The 13,648-nt window shown below is 18.7% G+C and overlaps 1 protein-coding gene across 1 annotated transcript; it reads left to right on the top strand.

The window, feature by feature from the left end:
* The first annotated feature begins 776 nt into the window (after positions 1-776).
* LOC128958279 (tachykinin-like peptides receptor 86C) lies at positions 777-8,437 on the top strand. The gene is made up of 6 exons (XM_054304095.1): positions 777-1,376; positions 2,777-2,808; positions 6,270-6,485; positions 6,952-7,124; positions 7,251-7,425; positions 8,068-8,437. The coding sequence occupies exons 1-6, from the start codon at positions 777-779 to the stop codon at positions 8,330-8,332; spliced, it is 1,461 nt and encodes a 486-aa protein (XP_054160070.1). The 3' UTR covers positions 8,333-8,437.
* The last annotated feature ends 5,211 nt before the right edge of the window (positions 8,438-13,648 follow it).

A 13,648-nucleotide genomic window follows, 5' to 3' on the forward strand; every position in this document is an offset into this window, starting at 1 on the left:
TACTTAATAATAGAGATAAATATAATGAATTTTTATTATTTATTTTTGATACTATATTAACCTATTTATAGTTTAATATAATAAATAAAAATTTTTATTCTTGAATATATCATATACTTTATATGTTATTCCTGTCAATAATAAAATATTAATATAATTAAACTGTTAGTATTAATAATAAATAAATAAGAAAAAGACAACAACAAAATTGGTGAAACATTTGTAAATATTTAATAAATAAATTTATATTGACATTATAATTAATTCATGTTACGTGGCTATTATACAGAATATTATATATTCAACTATTAATAAATAATTTTGTGTGTATATATCTATTATATATATATTGAACATTATAGTTTTTATTAATATAACATCAAAATAATAGTAATAAATAAATAAAATATCTATTATTTAACAAACAACAGCATTACTTAATAGAAAAAGCAATACTAAAGATAATAAAAAACTTTATATTTTTGCAATTGTTTTCATCAAATTGAAATACATTATATTTTTTCAATTTAAAAAAATAAAATTTTTCTATCTTTCCTATACTGTATTAACTTTAATATTAATTTATATATATTTAGTAGATTTATACGAACAACAAGTATTAATAAAAGTTTGATTTTTATAAAAAAAAAATAAAATCTTTAATAAAGCAAAAACAACAACAAAAAATAGTTTGAGAAAACTATATATTTATTTTCATTATCATTAAGTTTTTGTGAAATTATTAGTTTTTTTTCTCTCTCTCTCTTTCACTAACAATGGAAAGTCATATAAAACAAAATAACAATTTGTTTCTAAACAATAATTCATCGATAGTTGCCTCAAGACTTTTACCAGTTTCAACAAAACTGATTGTCAACTGTTTACGTGTATTGCGTAGCAGTCATGAGGACCGGTATTATTATATACCGATTCCCGAACTGTCGACACGAGTCGACTGTATAGACTATTTGCGTACAATCAACGAGTCGATGGTTACAGAAATATTCAACCAGTACTGGAATATAACATCGCCGTCTAATCTAACCATTGTTGACGATCTGGACAACAACAACGGCTCCAGTGATCAGCCGCTTGTCGAGCACTGGTATGTTGTGTTTCTATGGTCAGTAATATTCTGTTTGATGGTAATGTTGGCCATTATTGGCAATTCGATGATAATATGGATTATATTGAGCCAAAAAATTATGCGGACAGTCATTAATATTTTTCTATTAAACCTAACCCTATCGGATCTGTTAACCGTATCGTTGAACGCAACGTTTAACTTTGTGTTTATGCTGACCGGCCACTGGCCATTTACCGCAGTGTACTGTGTGATCAACAATTTTGTTACCAATTTGACGATTGCCTCATCCGTATGTTATTAATTATTATTAATATTAATATTATTATTAGATTATTATTATTATTGTAAAAATGATTAATATATTTCTATATATATATTGTTTTTTTCTAATATATTTTGTTTATATATCATATGCTTGTTTATCTATTGGAATCTTACTTTTAATTATTATATTTACTATGAAAATAATATTTACTTTATAAACATTATTTTATATTATATAATTATTATTTATTGTTATATTTTGTTTACGATTATAATGTTGTTGTTAGTGTTGATAATAATAATAATTATTATTATTGTAAAGTTATTTAAAATTTCATAATCAAAATACTATAGAAATATTCAATACAAATTTATCATTATTATTATGTAGACTAATAGGAAGTAATTATACCTAATTGCTAAATAAAAAGAAAACTTATTATTAAACAAAAATAAAACTAAAAAAACACAATTTTATATAATATACTAAATCATTGTATATTATATAACTTAAATATTATTTTTGAGTACTTAAATTATATAAATAACATACTATATTAATTGACATAAATTTAATATTTAAGATAATATAAATGCATTTTAGTTAACAAATTATGTATACAATACTATACCATATGATGTATCGTTTATTTATTAGTCGTGTTTTGTAAATATATGACATATGATATGATATATAGAATATTTTTTCTTATGTTTATTATTATCACTATTATTATTATTATTATTATACCGAAAATGATATCAATAAAAACAAAATAAACTAAAGCAGTATAGAAAACTTTTATATAAACATTATTGTCTAATTAGGTATATATTTATTATATTGTTTACATACATTAATCATAAATTAAATTTGTTTTTTTTATTTTGTTTTTATTTTTATAATAAAAATTAAATGACTTTTTAGTGACAAAAATATAATAAAAATGACAAATTTTCTGATTTTAATATTTTTAAAAAATTTTTGTATCTAAAATTATAAATATACAGTTTATACTATAAAAACTTGTTTTTAGATACTGTATAAAGTAGAAGATTAAAATAGTCTAAGTTTTATTGTTGTTGTTATTTTTCTTTTATTATTTAGCAAGATAAAACTTGTTAACAATACCAATTAATTAAATATTTTTGTTAAAATGGGATTTTCATTAAATGTCAAACTGTTATACATATTTAAACCAATATTAACAACAACAACAACAACAATAATTAATGATCAAATAAATTAAATATTGATAATGATTGCTAATGATAGTATCTATTAAACAAAATATACCATTTATTATTATTATTAATATTATATATATATATAATTTAATTAATATATTTTTTATATATATTGATAGTATATTTACATTGGATTTTATTGTATATAAATTATATCTTATTTATATGATTTAACAGGTATTCACCGCAACCGTCATGAGTATTGATCGGTAAGTTTTTTTGTTGTTGTTGTTGTCATCCCTTTCCACACCACATATATAGTATATCTTTGCAAATAATAATAAATAAATATATACAATAATAATCTAATAATAAATAATGGTTTTTCTATATATATACTGCATATAAGTATAATAAAATAATATAGAAAATAATTTATATAATACTGTAAACTTTATGTATTATGATATGATATAAATTATAAAAATATAGTTATGATAGTTGTATTTATAAGCTCAAAACATTTAAGAATATATAGTAAATAAACTGTATATAAAAAAATCTGGGTGTTTGAGATTATAAATAAAAACAAATAAAAATCTTTAACATTTAACTTAATGTTTTAAAATTGTAAATGATAACAATCACACATAATAATATACTTGACATTAACTGGAAACATAAATTTATGAAAAAATAAAATTTTTATTTTAAAAATTTAGTATTACATATGACGTACAGTATATTTGTTGTTATATGAATTAAAATAATCAGATTAAATAATAATTACAAAAAAATCTGCTTTAATAATTATATAAAAAATTAAATGACTTATAAATGCATTAATTGAATTCAATGTAATCTGATTTATATAATATTGGCATAAATACATTGTTATTAGCAATAAATATTTATATTTTTAAATTTAATCTTTATTGTAAACCTAATATTATTATAATACATAATAAGCAAAGCGTATTATTTTGAAGCAATGATTGGTTTACAAAATAAATATGATAAATACAATATAAAATTGTATTAACAATATAATCTATTCAATTATATAAATAATATTATGTTACCAACAGTTTAAAAAATATAAAATTTTAATATTTACTATACTAATATAGCAACAATATAAAATTTATACACAATTAATTCAGTAATATTATATAAAATACTAAATTTATAAATAGTAAATAATTTATAGCAATATATAAAAAAACTCAAGTTGCACATTAATAAACTATAATTACAATTATTAATACAATATTAACGTAACATAAAATATGCTATTAAACAAAATAATAAATTATTAATATTTTAAAATTTTTAATAAATATACAGTAATAATAAACAATAATTACTTACATTCTGCTTATATTTAATTGACTTATCTATTAAAAAATAATTTATATATAAATTGTTATATTTTTAAAAAAAATTCTGCGAAAAAATATCTATTAATATTTATATAAATCAAATTTTTATAAAATTTTCCAATGCATTAAACAATTTGTAAAAATTTCATTATTGATTGATAGAATAATTTTTAACCGAAAAAAAAAATAAATAAATTAGATTTTCAAGCTAAAAAAAATATTACATTTTTCCAATATATAGCTAACTGTATTTGTGTAAATTAGTTTATATGTATATATATGTGTATGTAGTGTGTGTGTGTGTGTGTGTGTGTGTGTGTGTGTTAAGTATGTTTTAACCTTTTCAATATTAAATCCTATCGAGTTAAGCTAACAAACTATCATATGGTTTTATTATTAGCTGAGCAAAATTATAGTAAAATTATAAGTATATATATATATATATATATATATATATAGAGAGAGAGAGAGTAATAAAAATAAAAAATTTGCCATGATAATACCAACGAAATTGACATTATAAGCCTCAGTGAATTATCATGTTAAGCAATATTATTATTATTATTATTATTATTACTTAGCTTATATAATTTGTGTACACGTATATTTATGTGTATACGTACTAGTTAAATTTAGTAAAATGTTTTTTTTATCTAGCATGTTTACTATATTTGTTAATAATATAACTGACAAATATACTATATAGTAAAAATGAAACAAACAAAACAAAACAAATTATAATGTAATATATTATTTGATATTATTTAAAGTATAATTATACTAAAAAAAAATTTATATTAAATGTTTATTATATTAAATTGAGTATTTTTGTAATTAGTATAGATTTAATTATTATGTACTTGAATTATAATATTTGAGTTACTGAATATTATCTATAAATATATAATAATTTTTAAAAACAACCAGCAACAAATTTTACTTGAGTTTTTATTCAATTTTAATTCATAAGTATAATATTATATTTGACAGCAATATTGAAATATATTAAATAATTAAAAATGAAATTATTATTATAACATTAAACTTATTTATTATTTTTATAATTATTTAATAAAAGCGAAGTTTAATATAAACTTTTATTATTAATTAATTATGTTGTTTATTTATTGTGACTTTAACTAACTATACTTTAGTTGTATATAATTAGGGTTAACGTTAGGCATAATAATAAATTTAATTACACTTTTACTTTGTAATACTACTGTATTTTGTAATGTATGAAATCATATACTGTAGACTATTTATATATAAAATTATATATATAAATTATAGAGTTTATTAACAATAGTTAATATACAGTAGTTTACAATATTATATGTAGACAATGTAACAAGTTTTATAAATGAAATTATTAGAAAGTTGCCATAAAAATAATTATTAAAATATTTTAAATTATGATAACGTAAGTGAAATATTTTTTAATTGTAAAAATATAAAATTAAATTTTCTACTGAATAAAATATTTTTTAAATAATTATTATGTATGTAATTAAGTTTTATGTTATTAGTAGTATATTAGTACTGTATCTTATAATTTTGAATTAATACGATAAGACATTAATATATATTTTCATCATTAAAACTAAATAAATTTAAATAATAATTATAACAATATTTAATTTAATTATACGAAATATTTTATGTATTTTTTTTATTTAACGATTGTAAAATTATATAGAAGTTATTAAAAATAATTTGATAAAAATGTCACGTTTGTCTATCATAATAATTATGTTATTTTTTAATAAGCTAAATTCACAATAATAACAATTACATAATAACTATAAAAACTTTTAATAAGTTTTATTTAAATATAATTAATATATAATAATAATAAAACATTTTTTTTAGTATTTAATTTTACTATCAATGAATTTCATGTTAAATTTCTTGTAATAAAGTTTTATATTATTATATTTTTAAAAAAAAATATTTATTTGTATAGTTGTTTATGTAAACATAACTGATTTATTAAGTTATGTAAATATGAATTTTGTTGTGCATTATTTACTATGAATTTTTGTTGTTGTTGTTGAAAAAAACTATATTTTATAAAATAGAAATTTGCATAGAAATAGAATTTATAATAAAAGATAATAATCATAATAATTATTTTTTAAAAATAACTTAACAATAATTTTTTTAAACTAGACGTTATTTAGAAAATATTTGATTTATGTTATTTATATTAATAATATTTTTTTTCTAAATTTTATATATAAAATTACAAAATTATATAATTTAATTAAAATAAATGATTTTTAAAAATATTGATATTCTAATTAATTAATTATTTTTGTTGTTATTGTTGTTAAATATGATTACAGATACATAGCAATAGTGCATCCATTGAAGCCCCGTATGACCCGATGCCGAGCACTGGTCAACATAAGTCTCATATGGTTATGTTCAGCATTTTTTGCCAGTCCAGCCATTGTTTTCTCTAAGATATATGTGGTTCCCTATGGCGGACACACCACACGTCTACTCTGTCTCATGGAATGGCCGGACGGACTGTCGGGTCAATCAAATTTTGATTTGGCGTTAGTATTATATTTAGTTATTCATTATTATTATTATATTGTATTCATAAAAATACTAAAAATATTTTTTTGAAATTTTATATGTCATTTATTTCTTGTATTAAACACTAATCAAAATATAATTAAATTTTGTATTTTCTATTAATGTGATGATTCATATATTATTAATTTTTTTTGTTACTATCATAATTATTTACAACATAATTAGAAATTATTTTTTTAATAACAAATGACTGTTAATTAAAAGTTAATTAATGGATATAAATAATATGAACATTGATAGCAGTCTCTATCTAGAAAATTGTATTTATATATTCCCCCAAAAAAAAAACAATACTATACTTATATAATTTTTGACTATTATTACATTATACAGTATTTGGTAAATAGTTGTATTATATAATATACATGTGATATTAATTTAATAATAATTATAATATTAAACAAAATAATATTTGTTTTTTAGCTACAATATAGCATTTCTATTGTTGACATACGTATTGCCAATGCTGACAATGGCTATCGCCTATACCCGTATGGGTCAGGTATTGTGGGACTCCCAGCAAAACGAGCTCAACACTAATCTCGGACCTGAACTCATACGACAAAAACAAAAAGTGGTCCGTATGTTGATATGCGGTATGTATTTGTCATCACTTATATATAGTTTAAGATTTTTGTTGTTTTTATTATTGATATTATTTCTAATTAATATTTTTAATTTCTAATTATTTTTATTATAATAAATTATTTTTTAAAAATCAGTAATAAGTGTGTTTGGTATATGTTGGCTGCCATATCACTCGTATTTTTTGAGCACCTATATGTGGCCCGATATAATTAAACTAAAACAAATTAAACACATCTATTTGGCTATATATTGGTTGGCAATGGCTAACTCTCTGTTCAATCCAATCATACTGTTTGTTATGAATCGCAGGTATGTTTTTTTTATTTGTTTTGTATTTTTTATGTGTTATATAAATATTTTTTGTCAAAATATGTTTTGTTGTTATTGCTTTTTATATATATATAATTTTAACAATAAACATGTTTACATTATTTATATATATTTAATAAAAATATAGTATAACTTTAAACTATTTCAAAAATAGAAGATGTTATATGATATTTATATTTACAATATTATATAATAAATGTATTGATTAATGTATCGCAACTAAAGTATTTTACAGTACATAATGTACAGTAAAATATTATAATTATTATATATAAATATTTATAAATACATACTATTTCACCATGTTTCTATTATATTAAATTTAAATTATAGTTTTTATATGTAAATCCCAACAAAAAGTGTCTTGCAATATATTGATATAACAATAATAATCATTATATTAATTTTATAACTACTATAAAAACTATTTGAGCTATTATTCGTGACTATTACAAGTGATATAAAATAAAATAAAATCATTACATATAAATCATTACTCAATGTTATACTGTAATAATAAGTACTGTAATGTAAAACTTTATCTTAATGTTAGATTATTTTATTTTATTTTCAACACACACTTTATATAAATTACACAATACTTTACACTCTATACTTTAGATTCCGATATTGCATAACATATTACATGCGTTGTCAATGTCTGACCAATGGTGGCATACAATTGGACGGCCGTCTGTCAGTAGTGTCCAGTAGGGTCAGCAATCAGCGGAAGTCATCAAAAAATAAATCACCGAAATCACCGAAATCGCCAAAATTACCGAAATCGCCAAAAAACAATCACAACTACAACAACGATAAGAGTAGGTTTAATGACAGCAACAGCAGTAACAATGATAATAATAAAGCGGCCGAAGTTCCCGTTTAATTACCCGAACCCATCATTTTCATTGATAACAAATAGATAAATATTATTGATTATTGCGATTGTATCGGTAGTTCACAACATTTAAAATGACTTGTTTTGTCTCTCAAAAACATCTCAAATATTAGTTGTAAATCTGAAATCTCAGAATTTTTTTTTTAAATTTTAATTTTGCTTATATACTAAAATATTTTCTAAATATAAATTATAATATTAAATAAAATTTTAATTTTTACATTAGGAAATTAGTTTTTTTAATATAAAAAATATTTTTAATTCATTATGATTTTGTCATAATTACAGTATATCTTTATAATTAACTATATTAGTTGAATTACTTTTATACTAAAGTGAATTAAATAAATAAAAACTTTGAACAAATAATCAATAAATTTTAAAAAGTTTTCTTGACTTGATTTGTGGTAACCCTAGATAATAAATAAATTGACTACTTAAAATAATTTTTATTTTATTTTAATGTATTGTATTTACAATATATTTTCATGTGTATATATCTGTATATACAGTATATATAATAATTATACTATTGTATGAATAATTTGTTTGTTATTATAATTTTAAATTTGTCTCAATAGATATTCATATATTTAAATTGTAGTTTAGTAATTGTTTTAAATTGTATATAATTTTATTTTATTTTAAAAACAAACTATTGTATTCATGTAAGTTTAAACTTTCTAGAAAATAAAATGTTACTTATTTGCTGTTTTCATTAATAAATTTAAGTTAAATGTATAATAATAATAATAATAATAAAATCTTTATTTGTTAAATGTATTATAAAATGTTTTTACTTTTTGGGTATTTATAAAATAAGAAAATCATTTTATTTTTATGTAACTTTACGGAAAATAGACAATAAATATTATTTAGTTTCATATGATATATGATACAATAAAATTGATTGATTAATTAAAAATAGCACTTAAATACAGTATTTGTATCTATAGTATTAGCATTTATCGTATATGTGATTTTAGCTAAAAATAGTAAGTATATATAGGTCAACAATCAATTGAATAATTGTTATATAATTGATGATGCTAATTATATAATAAAATGATGACAAAATTAGTTATTGTCGGATAAACAGATTTAATGATTTAGTAGAGAGAGAGAGAGAGAGAGAGAGAGAGAGAGAGAGAGAGAGAGAGAGAGAGAGAGAGAGAGAGAGAGAGAGAGAGAGAGACTAAAACTATCATTATAATTGTATTAAAATTATTAATGTGACTGAATATTATATTATATAATGTTTTATTATGTAATTAATCTTATATATAAATATATTTAATACAGATACATGATAAATAAAATCATTAGTTAAAATAATTTCAATCTACTGTATTTGATTTATATTAATGTTTTTTAATTAATCAGTAGTCATCAATACAGTAATGTTAACAACAATACTATTAATAATAATGACAATTATTATAATTGTACACATTATTGATTAAATAAATCAATAATAATTGTTATGCTAAATGTTAAAAAATTAGCAAATAAAATTTTTAAAAAAATAATTTAATTAAATAAATAAAAATAAATAAATTAAATAAAACATTTCTTCAATTTTTTCGGTAACTAATAAAATTAATTAACTTACTGTTCAAACAAATTTATTTTTTATTTATACATTTAAACTATTAATTACTAAATCTAACTAACTATAAATACATTGTTTTTGATAATATAATTTGTATTTTGAACATTCAATTTAAACATTTAAAAAAAATTAGTCAAATTAATTTATACATTTTTTGTTAAAATTTAGTAAAAAAGATTTATTATACTATTTAAATACTGATATTTATTTATCGATTTATTATTTATTAATATTAAAATGTTTGGCAATTTATTGTTTATAGTTATAAATAAAAATATCTTGTATAATTTATGAAAATCAATAAATTATTTTATATTGTCTAAACTTATAGTATAGAATTTTCTGTTTAATATATACATACAATATTGTAATAAAGTATTAAAAACTAATCATAAATTATATTATAATATTTAATATGACATATAGTATTATAACATATACTGTATATAATTTAATCAATAACTCAATAAATCATCAATTTTTTTAATGAAAGTATTTATAGTAATATAGACTATTATGGTTTAAAATTAATTACTTAGTATTCATTTATTTATAGCTAACAAATTATTATTAAATAATTAAAAAAAATTAGAAATAGAAATTACATTATTTAAAAAAAACTTTAAACTTATTAGAACTTTTTCAATAAAATTAAACATAATATTCTATTATAATTATATTATTTTATTTACATAATAATTTATATAATATATTACTAATGTTATTAATATTGAGTAGAGTTATTTAAATAATTTTTTTTAGCAAAAATACTAGACAATTTTTCTTAAAAATTAAATTGAAAATCCATGTAATTTTTTTTATATACAGTTATTTATAAGTTTAAGATTATTAAATACTAGAAATTTGTTTTTGTTATTTTTAAACTTTTAACAGATATTTTTTCTTAGAAAAAATAATTTTTTTTTTACTAATACAAGATTTTAGAAATGCCATTACAAACTTTACTTTAATAGGATTATAGCTTATATATATAAAAAAAAAGTTTTTATCAGTAAATTTGTCAATTTTTATTATTTGATATACAATATCTTATAACTTTATTAAGGTACCAAAAAAATACACTACCAGTATACTTATCATATATAAATGTATAACATGTCAATATAAATTCAATAAATGCTGTGGGTTATATTGTATACATATATATATATATTATATTTATTAAATATGATTATTTATAGTACAGTAGATTATCGCTAAAACATTAAATAATAAATAAATAAAATGTTATATAGATTTTATTGTTTTGATTTTATTGTCGAAGCAAATCAATTGATACACAATTAAGTTAAACTGGACATACAATTTAATTATGATATAATGTATAGAGAGTATGTACAGTATAGTGTATATATTTTGTATCTATTGTAATAATAATAATAATACCTATTGAGAAATAGAGAGAGAGAGAGAGAGAGAGAGAGAGAGAGAGAGAGAGAGAGAGAGAGAGAGAGAGAGAGAGAGAGAGAGAGAGAGAGAGAGAGAGAGAGAGAGAGAGAGAGAGAGAGAGAGAGAGAGAGAGAGAGAGAGAGGATAAGCAATATTTATAGTGTTTGTTAATTGTAGTAACCCAAAAATAAAACAAAATTAAATTTAAAAAAATAATGCCAATGTTAATATAAAATATATTATATATATATAAAAAACGACAAAACAAAATTAAGATTAAATTAACGGGATTTGACAATAATATCACAGACAATGATTGTTGTAGTGGAAAGAAAACAAAAAATAGTATCTCCCAGGGAAAGGTATCATTAATTAAATTATATATATCTAAAGCAGTATATAAATGACTACTATTTTCATTGATCACTTGAGGGGGTCTTTATCACTGGTCAGCACTATTTTTTTATTGAATTTTTTATTTAACTCATACTGAATATCAAATAATTTTCAGTATAGACAGAGTATTACTAGACTTTATCTGATTTTACTGTACATCTACTGTTAACAACAATATGATATAATTTTTTAGTAAATATAAGATATATTTTTTTTATCGTTGAAAATATTATTAAAACTTTTAATACATTACTTTCTGTGATTCACACTATAATTTAATGTCTTTAAAAAAATGATAGAAAAAAGTGAATGAATTTTTCTTTCTATATTATACTATAAACAGAAACTTAATTTTATATATAATTAATTTTTATTTCACACAATCAATAGACATGATAATTGAATGTCTTGATTTGTACACAATTTGTTACATTTGTTACATTATTGTACAGTATTTACTGACAATTAGATTTTATCTAATACTTTATACTATATATATATATACTGTATATATATATATCAATTTAGTATATAAATTATATTTTATATAACTAATTTAGATCATGTATATTATACTGTACATATAAATACAATTGTATAGTACACACAGTACTGTACATTAAATTTTACAACATAATTATACTGCAAATAGAAATTTCTAATTAATTTTCCAGAGAAAATTTCTAGGTAAATTTCTTGGAAATAAATTTATATAGAAATTTTACTTTATTATTATACTATGGTATCCACATATACTGTATTAATGGGATATAATACACGTATAATCTACACAACACTATAATACAAATAAAATTCTTATATATATAATTAGTAAAATTATCTAATTTTAATTAAATTTTTTATTATAAAAATTTATCATTTGAATATATTTTTAGTTTGATGTAATTAAATAGATTAAATTTTTTTCTTCAAATATTAATTAAAATACTAATATTATTGTTTATAGTTTTTATTTGAAATTGTAATGTATTTTTACAAGCTAAAATATATTGAGATAACAAAATAAACATGGAAATTCTATAGACAGAATTTTCTATTAGAAACTTTCTGAAAATTTCTAATTTTTGCCAACTCTTGTCATATCTTGTACGCAATAAATATATGAAAAGTAATTTTCTTAATATTTAATTTTATTTATTTTTTATTAATTAAATTTATATATTACAATGATTAAATAATTTTTTGTTTTGCTAACAACATTAATAAATTTTCATACAATAAATAAGCATATGCTGCGATCATAGTAGTGAAAAAAATAACACTAAATGCTAGAAAAAACCTAATTATCAATAATAATAGTAATACTTAATGTTATCAATCATAAAATAAGTCATAATAAATATCTGATATTTTTTTGCATTAAATATATGATAATAAGTTAGATTTACTGTTAGACATGTATTGTATATAAATTAATATTATTGCAAACAATTACAGTATATTTGTCTAACGGCTAGTTTTATTAATAAATTTTTTATTTATAGTAAGACTTTATAGCAAATAAAATAATAAGATATCTATATATTATAAACTGCTTTGTTTTGTCTAAATAAAATTTCAACAATTAAACTAGTATAAATTAAAGTAAATTGATATATAAAAAATTAAAAATAATACCAAAAATAAGTTACTAAATTTTTTAATTAATTTTTTAAACTAACATTTAGTTTTAGCACAAAAAAATATAATAACACTATTTTTATATTGATAACTAAAAATGATGTTAAGCTGTTTCATCAGTGTAGTATTATTTATTTTTATTTTACTATTTTATTTTTTTTACTATTATTACTATTTATTCAATTGGCCACAGTTTTGTATTTTTGTGACAATTTGTTACTTTAGTGCAATTTTATTTTTATGTA

This window comes from Oppia nitens, unplaced genomic scaffold, assembly GCF_028296485.1.
Source record: "Oppia nitens isolate AA-2021 unplaced genomic scaffold, nextdenovo-longstitch-racon4-pilon3 scaffold3_pilon_pilon_pilon, whole genome shotgun sequence".
NCBI lineage: Eukaryota > Metazoa > Arthropoda > Arachnida > Sarcoptiformes > Oppiidae > Oppia > Oppia nitens.